General features: G+C 39.2%; 1 protein-coding gene across 2 annotated transcripts in view; it reads left to right on the top strand.

The window, feature by feature from the left end:
- The window catches only part of LOC121315189 (KH domain-containing, RNA-binding, signal transduction-associated protein 3-like), a 169,149-nt gene extending 155,138 nt beyond the window's left edge, over positions 1-14,011 (top strand). The window contains exons 8-9 of one of the 2 annotated variants that reach the window (XM_041249240.1): positions 4,326-4,384; positions 13,344-14,011. In XM_041249240.1, coding sequence (XP_041105174.1) covers positions 4,326-4,384; positions 13,344-13,435 — 151 coding nt within the window. In that variant the 3' untranslated portion in view covers positions 13,436-14,011. The remainder of the gene's footprint in view (positions 1-4,325; positions 4,385-13,343) is intronic. The other variant, XM_041249242.1, reaches the window with a different exon arrangement.
- The last annotated feature ends 6,769 nt before the right edge of the window (positions 14,012-20,780 follow it).

The following is a 20,780-nucleotide window of genomic DNA, read 5'->3' as shown; positions in this document are numbered from 1 at the left end:
GGGCGCACTCGACCTGGCGCTACTCGCTGGCAGTCTGGGCATGTGGCTACATATTTCGACACATCAGTATGAAGACCGAGCCAATAGAATCGAGCCAATATTCGCTCCCTCGTCTTCTCGGCTCCGAGGTGCCCCGCAAAAGGGATATCATGCGCCAGCCTCATGACCTCGGTCCGACAAGACGGGGGAACCAATAATTGTGTTACAGGCTGTCCTGTGCCCGCGGCTAGGTTTACCCTATATAGTAATTGCCCCTTTATACTGAAATGTGGATATACTAGCGGCCCAGCGCCATCAACATCCTTACCTTCAATGGACCGGACCTGCCCCCAAGCGTGCACCAGTGACGGGTCGTTCTTTTGGCCCCACACTAGGTCCGCGCTTGAGTACCACGGGTCCGGTATATTGAGAGGGGCTGGAATAACCTCTGCCCTAGTCGGCCCAGTAACCTCGCTCTCTCGGTCACACTGCGTTCCCACTCCCTTCGACTGGCGTTTGTTACCATTACAGCACTCTCCCACCAGACCCCAGCCTTGTCTCAAAGACGCTCCCTCCCATTTCGCGGTCCGTCTCTCCTTATTTGTTTTTCTAGGACGGAACAGAGGGGAAAACATTTCAGTATGAAAAGGAAACACATCACCAATCCGTTCCTTTTTCCCTTTTTCTGCCACGTTTACGTGTGTGGCTGAGACTGCCATTATTTGCACCAATTCTTTGAATTTTGGCCAGTCTCGGCCCAGAATAACTGGGTGCGGCAACCTTTCCGCCACCCCGACTACAAGGTGACGTTTTATCGGTCCTACCGATAAATATACTTTTAGGGTGGGGTATGCCGCCGTGTCTCCATGGATACAGGAGATGGCCACCTGACCTTGTGGCCGCCACGACATACCGCCCAAGAGAGCTGTCCTGATCAAGGTTTGCTCACACCCTGTGTCCATTAACGCGTGGGTTTTCACATTCCCTAAAACCACGTCAATCAGACAGGGCCCCTCCCAACCGTTTTCCCCCTGCTTACCCGTTCCAGGTGTCCAGTTGCATGCAGCCACGTCACACTCCATAGCAGCGGGGCATGACCTGGCCCTATGTCCTGGCTGGTTACACCTAAAACAGAGTGGAGGGACAGAGGGGGCATAGGTTAAATATCTGTCCCGCTGCTGGTAGGGCAACGGGGCAGGGACAACACCTCTACCCCAGCTGGGGGCCATCCTCGGTCTCCATGGGGGGGAGGCAAGGGGGCCCAACGGGGTCGGCGGTCTGGGAGGTCTGGGTGCCGGGACCGAGGGTGATGGTGGTGGTGTTGGAGGAGAGGGAGGGAGAGGTTGGTTCCTGAGCAGGGCAGGGGCTGACAGGATCCCGACCCGGGCTGACATCAAAGAGTCTTCAAAATCTTCAGCCAATTTGACCGCCTCCTCCAGGGTGTCAGGGTTGTGGCGCCGTACCCACGCCTGAGTTTCGGAGCCGACCACATGGCAGAATTGTTCCACCACAATGGCTTCCCCCATTTGTTGAGCGGTCTTCTTCTCTGGGGTCAGCCAATGGACCATGTGGTCGCACAACCGCTGTGCCACCACCCTGGGGCGTGTCTCCGGGGCTCTCCGGTACTCACGGAACCGCGTCCGGTGGGTCTCCACGATGATGTTGAGATGACGGAGGATAGCCTGCTTGACTAGGTCATAGTCAGTGGCGTACTGGTCGCTCAGGGCTTGGTAAGCTGCCTGCGCTTCCCCGACCAGGCAAGGTCCTAGCTGGCTTGCCCAGAACTCCCGAGGCCATCCCGCTGCGGTTGCCAGCCGCTTGAACGCCACCAAAAATGCCTCCGGATCATCCTCCGCCGTCATTTTCATGGCCTGTGCCTTCGGGGCCGACATCAATGATGTTCCGATAGGGGTCGCTCCTGCAGCAACGATCAGCCCTACCCGTTCAATGAGCGCCGTATAGCGCTCCTCCCTCCGTCTCTCCTCTGCATCCCGTCTGGTCTCCAGTGCCTGCAGCAGCTCCGCCAGCGCGTTGCAGTCCATCCCGGATCTGACACCACGTGTGGCAAAGTGGTTGGTAAGGGGAACAGATGTCGCGGTGATGCCTTATTACTTGCAGCTGCCTCTCGTTTACCTTTCAAATCAATACGGTCTTACAACAGAGTCGCGCTTCCTTCCAGGCTGACCCACTTCCCTGACCCGGAAACGAACTGTCAGGCCAGCCCTTCCAGATACTTCTCCTCCCGTTCTTTAGCGCCCTCACAGGTCGGGAGGAAGATTCATCACCAGAACTCATCTTTCCGTCACAGTCATGCAATGCTGTAGATGTTTGATTGTACTTAAAATGGTGAACTTTCTTTTTAACTTCACAGAACACAAGGGAAATTACAACAATATAAGAAAGGGAAATGTAGTATCCTATGTGTTCAAATAAGAGGGAATTAAAGTGTTTTTTGCAAATAAACTACTTCTAGAATAAGCTCACATGCCAGTTGTAGCCTGAATAGAAAGCCATTTAAAATGTATAACCCAATGAATACCATTGCTGGAAGTTTGTGTGCAACAGCAACAAGTGTCCTGGCAAAAATAATGCAAGGTCAGGAAGCGAATATGTATTGCAGCACATAAGCAGAAGTAATAAGATGTCCTATTTAAAGTGATCATTCTCAGTATAATCCTTGGAGGAAAGTGAGATGCAATCGACAGTAAGCCAGAGATTATTCACATATGAATACCAGATCCCTCCGATTTATATTGGTATTACAGATCAGTCAGACTTACACTTCACACATCAGAGAATTTAAACAGAGAATGACTGTGTTAAGTTGACCAGGTTTTCTTTGTACAGTACATGTAGGTGATGGGTGGGTAGTTATGAAATAATGGTCGAAAGTATTATGCACAGCCATACTGTGCCATCCTGGATTCAGATATTGTCAGATCCCAGTAGCTACAGAAATCACAGCTGGGCTTGTTCACCTCCAAGGAGCTACAGGAAGATGGCTCTCTGTGCTGGAATTGCATCAGCTCTTTATATGGGCAAGGATACAGAGGACTGGAACATTTCAGATACTGTATCCTGTGTGTTTAGATAGTGAATGCTTTGAAGAAAAAGTATGTTGGATCTTCTCATAAATACTTGCATTACCTAGTAGGCACTCCTGCACTGTAAAAGAAAATCTGTTGTTTTTACGGTAAAAAATGGCAGCAGGGTGGCCAGTAATGTACTGTATAAAAACTGCATCACAATGTAAAACAAAAACTGCATCACAATGTAAAACAAAAACTTCATCACAATGTAAAACAAAAACTTCATCACAATGTAAAACAAAAACTGCATCACAATGTAAAACAAAAACTGCATCACAATGTAAAACAAAAACTGCATCACAATGTAAAACAAATACTGCATCACAATTTAAAACAAAAACTGCATCACAATGTAAAACAAAAACGGCATCACAATGTAAAACAAAAACTGCATCACAATGTAAAACAAATACTGCATCACAATGTAAAACAAAAACGGCATCACAATGTAAAACAAAAACTGTTGTTTTTATGGTAAAAGACTGGGTTGCCAGTACAAAAAAACTGTATCATTATACTTCATATTATGGTAATCCTTCATTACAGTTTTAATGTAATTAGATGTAATATCTATGCATTTAATCGTAAACGACACTTGATTTTTTTTAATAAATTCGGTCCATTAAAACAACAGAAAATATCAGTTTTTAGAATGAAGGTAATTTGCTGTTAAACTTCAGGTAAATTGTCATTTTATAAGAGAAGGCATTTTACCTTCACTATTCACCGTATTCTTACTGTTGAATTTACATACATTTTTTACAGTGATGATAATAGACTTCATGAATGTTATAAAGTCTTCTACTGTATACACACAGTGGGCATGTCAACTGTTGCTGCCTGGACCCCATGCCTATTAACCTGAGCATTTACAGTACAACAGGAGGTAACACTAAAGGATCTTTCTTAAGTAAAAAATAGGGCACAAAATAATCCATTTAGGAATAAAAAAGTGTATAGTATATGTAGTTAATGTAAAAATGACATTAGGAAAATTGAGAACTTTGCAGGGCTCATTTAAACAGATACAGATTATATATATATATATATATATATATATATATATATATATATATATATATATATATATATATATATATAAAAATCTGGCAGCTAAAGACATGATGGTATCCATAGACATGCCTAAATATGCAGCAGCTTCAGGCTCTGCTTCATGCCATTGTTCATTCTTTCCTTTCTGTGTGAATAGAAATTGCAAATCTTCCTTTATATTCTTCTTCCCTTGTCCCTTAACAGTGCAAGTGATTACTATGACTACGGACATGGGATAAACGAAGACTCCTACGATTCTTACGGTATGTAACAAAGAGATATAGATTGATATTTTGACAGAACAGTAATTATGGTAGTGATATGAAAATTTATAAAAATGAGCTTCCAAGAAACCCTTCTTAAAGCCTCCCGTAGCTGTAATGTCAGTGATAATTAGAACTGACCCCAGATCTTAATGATAGTATTATTACTGATTCTTCACACTTTATTTTAATCTGACCTTGTATCATTTTTTTTAAAGCTGTGCAGTGTATAAATTATCTGCAGAATACATGACACTTTTTTTTAATTTATTTATTTATTTGCCACTGTTACCATGGCTTTGAAAGTGAAAACAATCTGTGTGTTGACACCATTCATCTGTGCCCCTGGGATACCGTATTCAATCATTTAAACACCTCTCTTAATTCACTTGACAGCTTGCAACCCATATCACAAGCTGTCTGTTTTATTTAGACCCTTTACTTCAGGTTGATTTCTCAGACAGTAAAGTTTAATGTCATCATATAGCATCTTATTTTACCTCATAATATAAAAAAAAAAAAAAAAAATTACAGATTTTTCATGTGCACTACATACATCAATTGAATATGCATATTGTGATATCACTAAAGAAACTTGGGCTATTGTAAAATGTAACTACATTTTAGAGAGATAGCGAGAGCGAGAGACAGGCCCACACACACACACACACACACACACACACACACACACACACACACACACACACACACACACACACACACACACACACACACAGTAGACGCTCGTTCACAGCAACATAACGCTGCCCTTTGCTATGTTGCTCTTAAGCTGTGGTTGCTGTTATGGGGAGTAACGTCTGAACAAAGGCAGTCTGCTTTTTATGACACTTAAAACAGCTACAGTACAGGCTTCATTCTGTATAAGTATATTTGTAGCTAAGACACTTTCTAAAACATTTATAAAAAAAAAAAATAAAACTTGTCCTCTACCGGTACATTTATTTTCTTTACTTTTTCAAATGTGGGTTACATGTTTACAGATACAATATTGTCATTATGAAGGAACAATGCTCAACTGCACAAATTGTAAACTTGGTTGCTTTTCTGGTAGGAGAATCTGCCCATAACCAATACGTCATCAGCAAGCTCATAAAAGCTCTGTGTGATATTCATTCTTGTCACTTCTTTTTGTTTCGGCTGCTCAGTCACGCACTGGGAGGCCGAAACGAAAGTTGACCGCTTAGAGCCTGGAGGAAGGGCTGCCCTCAGCTATGGATTTCCTGAGGTTTCCCCCTAAAAAAATGTAAAATATGTGAGTAGAGGGTTTTTCCTAACCTGAGTGCCGAGCGGTTCATATTTAGTAGTTCTGCAGGGTGAGTGGTCGGGTTGGAGAGGCTGGGCTTTCTCCCTTGGTGCAGTCACGCTCTAGGGGATGGGGTGTGTCTCAGCTGCTGATTTCACCGTGTAACAATTTTTTTTTTTTTTTGGTTCCTGGGTAGTAAGTGTTATTTCCTAATTGCTTATGCCTCAAAAGTATAGAAAATGGCTATTATTCCCCACAAACTTTGCTTTTGTGACCAGGACAGTGATATTTTGAAATTGACCTATTTTCCAGAACATTCCAGATAGATTCAGTGCTGAGTAAACTTGGAGTAACTTTCCATTACTTTCCAGTAATATAAATAGTAGTATAAATACAGGGGCCTTAAGCCCACCAGTTCAGTTTAGTTCCAGCTGCCTAAGTGGATACATATCTGCATTTTTCTGAGATGGCATCAAGAGGCTGCAAGCATCCGGCAGACGCATTTTGCTATGTCTGTGGCCAATTTATCAAGACAAGAGCGAAAAAGTACTCCATGGAAGCATCTGCTAAGATGTGTGAGGCCTACAAGGCTTATTTCGGCATGCCTGTCGGGGATCAAGACAAACCCTGGGCACTTCATTTCACCTGCGAGCACTGCAAAAAAATTCTGAAAGGTAAGATGGACAATTGTTGCTCAGAATTTTATGTTATAAAATTTGTTAAAATTTTTAAAATTGTAAAAGTTTTTAATTTTAAAATGTTTTACAATTTTCAATGTTATTGAAAAAATATATCATATATGAAAAATGTTGCGAGAATCTCTTACACATTAGTCATGGGTGAAATAAATGTATTTTTGTAGGATGGTACAGAGGGGAAAAGAGAGCCATGAAGTTCTCTATCCCAAGAATTTGGCGGGAACCCACTGACCACTCAAGCAACTGCTACTTCTGCATGGTGGACCCTTCCAAACGTCAGACTGGCAAGAATGCACCTGTTATCACGTATCCGGACCTTCCTTCATCCATCGCCCCAGTGCCACACTGCCATGAGCTCCCCGTACCCACTCCTCCAGATAGCAGCCGTCTTTAGAAGAGAGCAGCAAGTCAGAGAGCGAGGAAGACGTTGTAGATCCAGATGACAATTTCAGAGGTGGAGCTGAGGAGAGAAACCCATACTACCCCAACCAAAAAGACCTCAACGACTTGATTAGAGATCTTGGTCTCACCAAGTCCAATGCCGAGCTTTTGACATCTAGGCTCATGCAGTGGAACTTGTTGGATGAAAGTGTGCAAGTCGCAGATCAGAGGAAGTGTCACCAACCTTTTTCTAGCTTCTTCACCCGTCAAGATGGGCTCTGCTTCTGCCACAATGTGACCAGTCTGTTCGAGGCAATCGGAATCGCCTGTAACCAGAATGAGTGGCGCCTCTTCATTGACAGCTCATCCAGGAGCCTCAAAGCCATGCTGCTCCATAATGGTAACAAGTACCCGTCTCTTCCCCTGGCTCACTCGGTGCACCTCAAAGAGGATTACAACAGCATCAAGACCTTGCTGGACGCCTTGAAGTATGATGAGTACAGCTGGGAGGTCATAGGAGACTTCAAAATGGTGGCATTCCTGATGGGTCTCCAAGGCTGTTTTACCAAGTTTCCCTGCTATCTTTGCCTTTGGGTCAGCAGGGACACCAAGGCGCACTACCACAGGCGGGACTGGCCACAGCGGACCGAGTTCTCTGTGGGGAGGAACAACGTCAAGTGGGAGCCACTGGTGGACCCCCGGAAGGTGCTGATGCCACCACTGCACATCAAATTGGGCCTTATGAAACAATTTGTCAGAGCTCTAGATAAGGAGTCGGCAGCCTTCAAGTACCTTCAAGACTTCTTCCCTAAGCTGTCTGAGGCAAAGGTCAAAGCCGGTGTCTTCGTCGGACGATAGATAAAGACGATCCTGGAGTGCAATGAATTCCCCAAGAAGCTCACTAGTAAGGAGAAAGTGGCTTGGAATAGCTTTGTCGCAGTGGTTCGGGGCTTTCTGGGCAATCACAAGGCCGAAAACTATGTGGAGCTGGTTGAGACTCTGGTGAAGAACTACTGCACAATGGGCTGTAGGATGTCCCTCAAAGTCCATATCCTTGATGCTCATCTTGGTAAATTCAAGGAGAACATGGGAGCGTATTCGGAGGAGCAAGGCGAGCGCTTCCACCAGGATATACTGGACTTTGAACGCCGCTACCAAGGACAGTATAACGAGAACATGATGGGAGACTACATTTGGGGGCTGATTCGTGAAAGTGATTTACAGTATAATCGTAAATCTCAAAAAACTACTCACTTCTAAATCTTTTGTAGTCATTTTTGTATTACTTTAGTATAAATACATGTTAATTTGGATTCATATGTTGTTTTTTTCTGACTTTATGTGAACGAAAAGACACAAATTCGCCCGTTTTCTCATTGGAAATAGGTAAATTTCAAAATATCACTGTCCTGGTCACAAAAGCAAAGTTTGTGGGGAATAATAGCCATTTTCTGTACTTTTGAGGCATAAGCAATTAGGAAATAACACTTACTACCCAGGAACAAAAATTGTGTTACATAGTGTTTTCATTAAATTCAATATTTGGGGGTTAGGTGGCAGAGTGCCACTGTGGAGAGCGTTAAATATTTTTCATTATTCATTCATGGTTTGGCGGCCTCGTCATTTCGGGGAGAGGTGGCTACAGCCACTTCTTATCTGCGGCACTGGGATGCACGTATCTGTTGGTGTATTTCCCGCCAGCCTCGCACAGGTAGCCGTCGGGGGCCCACAGACGAGGCCTCCAGCCAAATATATATTTCACTCGGGCCCTGAGCTCCATTCACAGTCATAAATCATCTGTAATTTCAATCGCTATCCTCATCATTCATTCACTGCCATTCACTTAAGCAATTAAGCGGGTTCTCCCTGCTGAATGGATACTATATAATAGCATACAATAAGCAAGCTTTGTACAGCACTTACATTCACTTGCTCTTTTTTGTGTTGTCTGTTTTTTTGTATGATTCTTATACAGCTGTATTTTTTCATTCTAGTTGCGATCACATCAAAGCAAACACTTTTTTTCTTTTTAAACATTGCGGGAAATAAACGTTGGAATGGTCAAGCAGAGAACGAGTTTGCCTTGTAAAACAAACTGATAAGCGCACTGTACAGACTTCTGGGCAATTAATGGAAGTTTTACGGTATCTGGATAGGGGCGATGCTGAGGATGTGACGTCACAACGATTTTTAATGGTGAGGAAAGTGGTCATGAAATGCAGCACATACAGCAAAATAAAATGACATGCAAATATAAAACGAAATATAAAGAAAAATCATTATAAAGCAAACATAGAATTACATTTCTAAATTGAGAGGTTTATACAAAAAATGCTTTAAATACATACTCCTACATAATCGTAGTTGTCAAGGCTCAGCCGTTACCACGCTAGACACGGTGTGAAGGGAAACGGATGCTCTGACCGGCGCTTACGCTGATGTATGATTTGGAGCGAGTCGTTTGGGAAATTAATTATCAATGGAAGAGAAGAGACATTTGTTTCTAAAAAGCCTAAACTGCGCATAACAGTTAAACAACCATGCAAAAGAGGGTGTATGCAGCTGACGGTGACAGAATAATGGTGTGCAGATTCTGCAACATTGGCTGGAATGGGAGTCGAAAGATACCGTCGTTAAGCATTAGTATATGTTAATTTTTTGTTTTATTTCAGGTGCTGCACACTGCACTGGATCAATTGTTGTTTTAGTTTTGAATGAATCTGCTTTGCTTAGTGTTTAAATATTGAGAAACCCCAAGCTTGTATACTGGAGCCCTTTTTCAGTGCAATGGGACTGAAACACAAATCCTATGTTTTTTTTATGGATAGATTGCTGTGTGTGCAATTATTATGACACAAGCCACAATAGTTCGGGTGTTGTAGATATATATATATATATATATATATATATATATATATATATATATATATATATATATATATATATCCTTGACTTACAATGCTTCGATTTACGACACACGGCACTTTCGACTCTTTTACATTATTACCCTGCTTCGACTTTACGACATCGACACGGCATTTAGACTTGAGCCCTGCATCATGTGTGCAGCTCGGTGTCTGAACCGCAGTAGCTACCGTGGTTCCCTGACTCTGTCTAGCGGTTCTTTTATGCATGTAACTGTTTTTTTTTTTTTTTTTTTTTTAGAATTTATTTACCCTTAACAATGACTGATAAGAGCAATTGACTTAAAAAGAAACCTAAGCTGTGAATTCTGTCACATGATGAGGGGCTTAACTTCAGGCGATCGTATTTCCTGCTAGGAGTATCACAAACACACACTGAATACATCATGGGAAAGCCCCTAGTCTGTACTTTTAAACAAGCCAGGTAGGTGAATACGAACCCGGGACCTCTCGCACTGAAGCATAGCTTCCCGCTGTACAAAAGAGCCAACTCCTTTGCAAGGAGCATACTGCAAAAGCACCAATCAGGGGTAGAATATAAGAACATTTCCAAGGCATTGACTATCCTCTGGAGCACAGTAAAGTCCATTATTAAGAAATGGAGAGAATATGGCACAACTGTGAATCTGTCTAGAACAGGCCATCCTCAAAAACTGAGAAGGGCGCTAGTCAGGGAGGCCATCAAGAAGCCTATGGCAAGTCTAAAGGAGTTACAGTCTTCCACGGCTGAGCTGAGAGACACTGTGCATACGGCAACAATAGCCCGGGTGCTTCACAAAACTGGCCTTTATGGGAGAGTGGCAAAAAGAAAGCCATTGTTGAAAAAAAAACTCACATCAGATCTTGGCTAGAGTTTGCCAGAAGGCATGTGGGAGACTCTGAGATCAAGTGGAAGAAGATTCTATGTTCTGATGAGACCAAAAGTTTTTTGGTGTCAACGCTAAGTGCTGTGTTTGGTGCAAGCCTAACACCGCACATCATCCTGAGAACACCATCCCTACCGTGAAGCATGCCAGTGGCAGCATCATGCTATGGGGATGCTTCTCTGCGTCAGGGCTTGGAAAGCTTGTGAAGATAGAGGGCAAAATGGATGCAGCAAAGTACAGAGAAATCCTGGAGGAAAACCTGCTGAAGTCTGCAAGAAACCTGAGACTTGGGAGAAGATTCATCTTCCAGAAAGACAATGACCCCAAACATACAGCCAAAGCCACACTGGAGTGGCTTAAAAACAAAAAGGTCAATGTCCTGGAATGGCCAGTCAAAGCCCGGACTTCAATCCAATTGAGAATATGTAGAAAGCGTTGTAAATTGCTGTTCACCAAAGGTCCCCATCCAACTTGACGGAGCTTGAGCAATTTTGCAAAGAAGAACGTGCAAAAATTGCAGTGTCCAGATGTGCAAAGCTGGTAGAGACTTATCCAAATAGACTCATGTGTGTAATTGCTGCCAAAGGTGCCTCTACCAAATATTGGCTAAAAGGGGTGAATACTTATGCAATCAGTTATTTTCTGTTTCGTCTTTGTAATTAATTTAGCAATTTAACAATTTGTAGATTTTATTTTTCACTTTGACATTATGGACTTTGTGAAAAAGAATGTGGAAAAGTCTAAGGGGGTGAATACTTTTGAGAGCCACTGTATGTGTGTGTGTGTGTGTGTGTGTGTGTGTGCTTGTATTTCTTATATGTGTGTGTGTGTGTGCTTGTATTTTTTTGTTTTATTGGAGCCACAATGCATTAACTCAATCGTTTTTTCAAGAATGGGCTTGGATACATTTCAGAGTCCATTTAAATGCGCTGTTTTCGTGGTTTACTAATATTTACTGTATTCCCTTAGCACGCAACTATGTGATTATGAGTATGGAACTCCACACATTAACAACATGCATTTAACAAAGTTATTTTTACAATCATATAATTATGCTGTATGTACATATATTAAAAACATGTGACACAAGTGTAAATACAGTGTAGCTACAGTGATCATATAATCATATACTTTCGCTGTATGTACATATATTAAAAACGTGACACGCATGTAAGTACAGTCTGCTGGATTTATAAAGTTGCAAAAACTTGTAAATTTCTTTAACAATGTTCTTTAAATAACTCACAGGCAAAAGCTTTGTTAACAGGACCCTTTTGCTAACTGTATCCCCACACTTAGCTACACATGGCCATGCAGATTAAATCCACACGCCTTTATGTTTAGATAGCAATCAGTCAGTCAGCCCTGCAGCCAATCAGAATTCTGCAATCATGGCAGCTTTTGTTCTACAATCATCTGTAAAAACAAAGCTGTTTCTTTTTTTAATTGGTAACCCACTAGCCTCAGTCTCAGAAGGCTGCAGGTTCAAATCCTTTACAAAATTAATTGAAGCTGTATCATCTCTGGTGTAAAAGTAATCCCCCAATCCACTGATGTTCGTGGGATTGTGGAAAAAAATTATTTGACAAAAGAATAGCTATATTTACCAGATTTTTCAGAGGTTTTTTTGCGATCATGAAATTTAAATTTAACCCAATTCCTTTTAGAGAATGTGCACAGCACTAAGATCAAAAGAGTGATGTGCTCTCTCATCTAGTTAGCATATATGTTTGTACTCCTCTGGACAAGGTTACCTGAGTCAAGTGCTTTTAAAAGTGACAGGAAGTGAAGCAGGCACATGCTTAATTGAAAGGTCTTGCTTATGAACAAACAGCCCAAAGCACAACCCAGCCCTGCACACTGTTACCAGCTCCAGGGACAAAAGTGAGTGCCGGTTTAACGTGAGAGAAGACAAAAGCATCGCTCAACAGAGGCACTTGCAAACTGACAGTGATGACGTCAAGTGAATGCTGACTTCTGACAGTGATGAGGTCAAATTAATGCTGATTTCAGTTAATGGGGATTCTGACTTTACTGGGCAACTTTCTTTTGATGTGCTTTTCGTTCTTTTTAATATAGACTCTTGCCTGAAGCAGAAGTAACCTCAGTCAGGTTTTTATCTGAAAAATAGAATAGCTGCCATGAATTTTTATTTTAAAATGCCATCCAAACTTAATGGAAGATTTGTAGTAGCTTATTTATTTTACAAACTTTAAACATGTAAAAGTTTTACATGTTTATAGTTTGTAGTTGCTGCAACATGAAGGGTGTCTTAAAAGGGTTTCTTAGAAATACAGCACTTTACAGCTGTGAACAAGCTAATCTTCTGTTTAAACCAATAACTAGGACTTCAGATGATTTATCTATAGTTTTTATTGTTATTGTTATTAATCCCGTCCATACCATTATTTGAAATGTATAAGAGTTATTAACTTCATATAAGTACCTTAATCCCCTAATTATTGTAGATATTCTGAGATTTTTGTGCATAACTAAAAGATCATATCATACGAAATGCAGGCCGCACCCAATCTTAGACGTCTTTTGGAGTTAAATGCATATTGAAATAAACTGCTGGATCTGTGATGAATGAAATTCTCTTCCGTAAGTTTAAGCTGGCTGATATCACAGGACGTTCTTGTTTCTCTGCCTCAGATGGCATGTTCTGCATGATCATTTTAATGTGTACGAGTTACACACCTGCTACCTACTCACTGGAGTTGCTGTTTGCATTCATATTGTTCTTGTGCGTAAGCGACATGAACCGTTGTGGTCTAAGCTGCAATTCCTTATGTATATATTTCTGTTTTTATTATGTTTGGACAGGCCAAGAAGAATGGAGTAACACTCGTCACAAAGCGCCTCCAGTGAGAACAGCGAAGGGAGTTTACAGAGAACAGCCGTACTCCAGATACTGAACTCTGTGCTGTTCAAAGGAATAGCTTTTCTATGAACAACCTCTCATTTTTATTGAACTGTTTAAAAACTCTGAAAGAGCCTGGGATGTTGGATTAACCACAGCCATGGAGCCATCAATCAACTGATTACTCTCTGTAATGACAGACCTTTTTCAAGGAAAGAAAATGTATGTTGAAAGATATAGGTAAACTAACAATTCATTATTAACTGGTATTAAAAAAAAACAAAAACAATATAAGGCTAGTTTTAGCTAGACGTAGAAATGTTTTCTAAATATGTTATTTAGTCTTTTTTTAATCATGCAGGATTGTGGTAAAAAAAAAATTCTTAGTTTGGTTTTCTTTCTTTCTTTTTTGGGTTGGTGGGAGGTTGGGAGATTTGGAGGGTGATGGGTCTAGCTTCATCCCTTGTAAATTTACCTTAACAGGACAGACACAAATAATGATAACCTCAAGATGCAAACAATGTTGTGTTCTTCTTGTTTTGTAACCAAACTCTTCAAATGTTCTGTAGTTTTGAGCATTGAGCTTCTTCATGCTTGATGGTAAATAAAACTTTTGAAAGAAAATGATTTTGTGTTTTTGAGGCAATAATTGTATGGGTTTGACATTTAAAATGACATAAATTTAAGTTGCAATAAAGAGAAAAAAAGCTTGCATTAAATATCTAAAAATGTATACACAAAGCAGTATTTAAATTGTATAAATTGTACTCAGTTCAGCTTTGAAAACAATCAAGTTCTGGTGTATCCGTATCCTGCTGGAAAAGGATCTGATAAAGAATATTACTGTTGGTTCTATTGTGCTTCTTTGGGAGAGGATCTTATTTACAGACACTTTACATCTATAGACACCAAATCTATCAAAGCGGGATAATATCTGGTTATCATTCTTCTCCCATGTATAAACTTTACATATTCTTAAGCAATATATATATTTATAGAAATTCATAGTGGTAAAGGTGCAGGGCATTTGATGATAATTTTTGACATTTTCATGTTTCTACTATTTTTTATCATGCTTTTACCATGCCTTTGTTATGTTTAACCATGCTCTGCTATGCTTTTGTTTTCAATAGGTTGAACTTATATTTGTGGTTACCATGCATATGCTTTCATAAGGACGTACCGCATATACCAGCTCACTTTAAATCCAGAAAAGATCTAATCAGTCCAGACTAAATGCATGGAGATAAAATGCTGAAGAGTCACAAATTTAAACTGCAGTATATTGCTTAAATGCAGAGTCCATTAACATATATTTTGCCATTGTAAAATATTTCACTTTGTGAATAAGCTTCTTGGTGTTAAATGACCTGACACCCATAGCAGCAATGTGGAATTGAAGACATGTTTATTTAAAGGTTATAACTGCAGTACTCGTCACATGAGGAACAGTACAATAAACTATTATCTTTAAAATGACCACAATATAAAATACAGCATGTTCCCAGCAGTCTAAAGATTAAACATCACACCAAAGCTAAAGATGTAAATAAGCAATGCATTAAAAAGATGGTAGATTTTGAACAAAACAAAACACAACAACACAGCATTAATAACCGGCATTGGAAGGTTTGGAAGTAGCGTTTTCTGTTGTTCATGTCTTTTTCCAGTAGAACAGCTTTGGAGTTGTATTTTTTTGTTGTTTTTTTTGTTTGTTTTCTTTGGTCACATGAGAATTTGACAGTACCTAAACAAGCCTCACCGGGCTCTGTGCTTTAATGAGACACTGACTAAATGAGACTGAACGCACCAGACACAGAGGATGGGCTCATCCGTTAAAAGAACCTTCATTTGCAAAGGTAAATAAAACAAATAACCGTTTTAATCTCACCTAATCTACTTTAACATAACCAATACAAAAACACAGCTATCTCACAAACCAGGAGCATATTGTCCATTCTCATAAAGACATTACGGTTTGTTTAAACAGGGGGAAGAGGGGCTCCCTTGGGCTTGATTTAATTGGATCTTATTAAACCAATGTAAAAAAAGAAACAAAAACCTCATAAACCTTCAATACAATACAGATACAAGGCAGTGCTTAAAGATCTCTGTTAAAACAATAATACTGGGTTTTGGTAATTATATTCAGAACAGATTCTAGTAATTTATCTGTGTTCCTGTTAGTGTTGAATCCATAGTTTGATGTAATTGGCAGCACTGTATGCATATAGCATTTGTATTTGTTTTAAATGATGTATATATTCTCTCAGTAATATGCGGTCCGTTCTTTATTATAGGTCACTGGTGATGCCTCTTGAACAAAGGATCCAAATCCGCTTTACAGATTCAAGCAGGTAGGAATTACAACAAATGAGACAGGTCCATTGGAAAAGTGGACTTGTGATCAGCTGCATGAAAATACATGGTGTGCTATTCCTACAGTTGCAGACAAACGTATTTGCAGAAGTATACAATTTGTGGTAGTTTAACAAACAATCTTAATAAAACATTTTCAAATATTTGTTCATGACAGGAGTATTGGCACGTTTGCATTGGCAGACAGTTTGTCTTCCAGCTCAGCAACGACCCAAAGCATATGGCTAAGTCAACTCTGGAATGGCAATCACCGGATCTTAATAGAAGTGCTTTGGACTGATCTGAAAAAGGCTGCAGCCAAGCATTGTGAATCCAATCTGCCTGAGCTGAAGGAAATAAGACAGAATACACCCACATTTCACCAAAATGTAACATACCAGCTAAGAATAATCATAAAAGTCTCAAAACCATAATAAAAGCAAAAGGAGGACACATGCAATACTAAAGCAATGCAGTTTACATGATCTAATGTGCAGTTACACTGAAAGTGACCTGATGCCTTTATCCCATCTGTCGCTCGGATGGACAACTCAATCTGAGCTCGACACAAAGTTACAAATATAAAAACTGTAGCCAAATTTGAACATGACCAATAATACACATCTCAAACAGAGTCTTAGCACATACCTACTATCAGAATATTGCTGTATCAAATCCCAAGCCCCCCCTGGCGTGCCATGCAGTGGCCTGAAACCTAGTCTTCTTTGTGTTCCCACAGCTTTATAGTTTCTAGTCAAAACAAATAAGAGCAATGCAGCAATCAATTAGTGAGTTATATTCACAAACTGGGGCTTTCTGTAGCGGCACTGAAGAGCTTAAATTCCCTATACTGTGTTCTTATGGAACCATGTGGGAGTTTAAAATAATGTCTTTAAACAATGTATCTTTGAACCATAAATGTCATGTTGTTTGTGTAATTCCATACTGAATCATGTACAGAGACGACAGACCCTCTACCACTCTTTATTACCAGCCATTATATAGAAATGTAGGTCATAGTTTATGTTGACTGGGCACGAATTACAGAGTAATTAATAAGGTAATTATCTGTCATTCTCTCTGTTTCGTAGTAATACCTGTTAATATTGATTAGATTAAGGTCAGGTTTGAGACTAGTGTTCAGGTAATAAAATGGAATAATACTACATGACTTGGTAATATCTTACAGCATTTGTAATGTTATGGTATTGCCTGTTAACATAAAGCATAAGCACATGTTAACTGCTCTGTTTACAGCATAACATCAGTTGATAACTATTCAATTGTGGGTAACACTTTCTATGAAGTGTCTCTAATTATGTGTATTTACATATTAGTTGTAACTTAGTAAATACTTAGTAAACGATGTTCACCTTAAGTACATTGTAATTATGCATAATAACATTGTAGTTATGTGTAAGTACACATGTATTTACTAAGTAACTGCAATGTACAAACACAGTAATTAGAGACACTGAAATGAAAGGGTTACCCAACTGTGAATCTGTTATAATTACACACCCAACTGCTAATTGGCGTTAACATTATTTGAACCTTGACCGATTAATGGTGGTTTCCGTTCCGGCGGGACGCGGGAGTGTTACCATTGATGATTGACTTGCCACTAGCACTTTAGATAACAAGGCTAGCCATCTAATTGCATTGTAATAACTGGCTAATTACCAAAGGCCCCTGCTCTCACCCAGTTGTTTTAGATAACAAGGCTAGCCATCTAATTGCATTGTAATAACTGGCTAATTACCAAAGGCCCCTGCTCTCACATGGTAACTGCTGTGAACAACTTCTTGTTACCTGATGTAATTACACACTAACTACATAGTACAAGCCATGTTCATGTAATTACTATGTAAGAGCAGAAACTGTTGGTAGTTACCCAGTTGTTACCATGTTATTACATGATTATTTATAACCTGTAATATTAAGTGCCACTGTTTTAATAAATATAATTTAATATAATACAATACACATTTCTACAGCATCTTTCATCACCAGGATCCCCAAAAGCTTCACACACAAATGCAAAAAAGAATAAACTGTTAAATTAAAAACAAGCTACATTTACTAAAACTGAAATTTAGCAAAGAGACCAAAAATGTGGTTTTATTTGTAAAATTAGAAAAACAAAGATAAAAAGCTTGTTTGTAAAAACAGAAATATTAAGCATCTAAACAAAGTTCTAGAGCTGTGTTATTAAGATCCATTGCTGTTTAGATCTATAACACAGGAAAATGTTAACTCTGGAACACAGAGCCCACAACCTGATTTCAGTGATACATTATAATGCAAATGATTTCTTAATAGTGGTACTTCTGTACTGGTCTTTCTGTTTTCAGTTTTTTTTAATTTTTTTTTATGTTGAACACAGTTTTACAGATAAACTGAAGTGTAATTAATCTAAGATTTGAAAATAAAACCTCATAGCTTCAAGTTTTTTTTTTTTTTTTCCTGCACAGACAGACAGACATAAAATGATTGAATTACATGCAGGGATGGTTGGCAGAGGCACACAGGAATGACAATGAGGTAATTAGCAAATATTGTTAGAAACTGGATAGTTCCAATATTTTGCCACTAACTTAACCAAAATAAACAGCTATGAATTATTTGAAAATTAACAGAATCATGAGAATGTATGATTGTACTGTGAAAAAAAAAAAAAAAAAAAAAAAAAAAAAAAAAAAAAAACTGTTTCCACCTTGGCTGTTGTTGTACACAGAAACTCCCATTCTAGCATTATATACTCATATACCTATATATACTATACATACCTATAAAGTAGCTGTGATATTTGCACAGAGGTACACATGGATATCAAGAATATATTAATACAATATTTCTGCATAGCCTAGGTTTGTAGCGACTGTATGAGAGCTAACACTTCCAGAAATCAAGGTTGTGTTTTGTCAGCATGTACCCTGTAGATATCTTGCAATGTTCCAAAAGGAAGTTACATGTATGATCTCTCCCTTGCCACCCACACTATCCTAGCATGTGTCAACAATGTTTAGAATAATCCTTCATTGTTACAGTTGGGCAAGGCACTAGTTTAGTTTGCCTGTTGAAAGTTTAGCTTCTGGTGACTGTGTGCATCACTGCAATTAATGTGCTTGCTGATTACATTGCATGTTAACACTTTATGGGGCTTGCAGCTCTGACTTCAGGGACATTTTCAAGAACACTGTATGGAGCAGCACTGTATGTAGTTGCTACTAATAAGTTCCAATGGGGATGGAAATTATAATGTTATTATGTGATAACTGCTGGTAAAATAAATGTGTTATTACATAGAAATGGCTTGCAGGAGGTCCTTTCCATGTTGCTGTGTAAAATCTGGCACCATGTTAATTGCCCAATTTACAAAAAAAGAATATTTCATGCTCTACTGTGTAATTCACATTGATACATATTCAGTAGCTCTACTATTATGGAACTCATATTGATCTTTCTGCTGTGTGTTTGTGAAATTTTAATAATCAGATGATTAATAGGCAAACAGTGTTTATTATAACAAACAAAAAGTATTAGGCAGTATATGCCTAATTTATTATCCAACATTACAAAATGGGTTTCATTATTTATTTATTTATTTATTTTTAGAATCATACATGTCTTTGCCTGAAGTAAGTAATAAAATATGTTACTGGAAATTGTAATGCCCAGAACTGACTAAATAGAAATGCAACTCATATTCTCCAAATCGTACAAATCGAAAAATCAAAAATGATAACAGAGAGACCTATTTCCACTGCTACCATTGCTTTCTCAGAATAACTATTCCCTGAAACAATATGCTGTGTTTAAAGATACTAGAATAATCAACAATGGCAGAGCATTGTGTATGTGCACAGCCAAGATGACATTCAAGAAACAGTTAACCTCCTAAAAATATTACATTATAAGCAGTACCCTGTTAGCTGCAGCCAAGGTACAATTTGCATGATTAAACTGGTAGGAACAGAGCCCTTGACCAGTCTACCCTGCTTTATTCATGCAGATGGACCTCTTTATACAGCATGCCTGCTGAGGCCTTTCAGCAAAGATGCCAAAAGCAACTTAGTGTCTGCCCAAGAAGAGGCATTTGAAATGCTAAAAGAGACAAGCGGCTCACTGTTTCTGTGTCATTAATATAATAATTAATATATAAATAAATTAATATAGTAAGTATATACTATATATGATATATATATATAATATATATATCTATATATATCTATATATATATATATATATATATATATATATATATATATATATATATATATATATATTACACACACACACACACACACACACACACACACACACACACACAGTGGTTTGCAGAAGTATTCACCCATTCAAAGTTTTCACATTTTGTTGGCACCTGAACGTACTCCACAACACTTTCAAATTAGACTTTACATGTAGAATCTACACAAACTACTCCACGTTGAAAAAGTTAAAAAATGCATATAGAATATAAATAAGTAAGATTTGCAGAGAAAAACAGATTAATCATATATATTCAACAGAATAAGTGTCCAACCCCTTTGCTACTGCAGCCCTAAATCAGCTCAGGTGCAAATGATTTGTCTGAAAGGGCACAAAAGTGAAATGGTTTCAGCCTGTGTGTACTCAAAGTGGTTTAACTTATAGGTAATTTCCCTCAGGTATATAAACACTTTCAAGCTACAACTCACATAGAGATCTAACAAAGCAACCATGAAGACCAAGGAGCTTTCAAAACAAGTCAGGGATAAAGTGGTAGAGAGGCACAGAGCAGGAGAAGGGTACAGGAACATTTCAAAGGTGCTGATTATCCCTCTCAGCACAGTGAAGTCCATCACTATGTGGAAGATGCATCATATCACCCAGACATTTTCTTTTGCCAAACACAGCAGCCGGGCAAGCAGGAAACTGGTTCGGGATGTCACTCTGAAGCCAACAAAAGTCTTGAGAGATCTACAAAAGTTCTATGTCTGAGATGGGAGTCTGTGTTCACACATCAACAACAATAAGCCTGTCCATACACAAAGCTATTA

This window comes from Polyodon spathula, chromosome 4, assembly GCF_017654505.1.
Source record: "Polyodon spathula isolate WHYD16114869_AA chromosome 4, ASM1765450v1, whole genome shotgun sequence".
In the NCBI taxonomy this organism is placed as follows: Eukaryota; Metazoa; Chordata; class Actinopteri; order Acipenseriformes; family Polyodontidae; genus Polyodon; species Polyodon spathula.
Note: the sequence above shows the minus strand (reverse complement) of the source record. Positions and strands in the feature narration are given on the sequence as shown.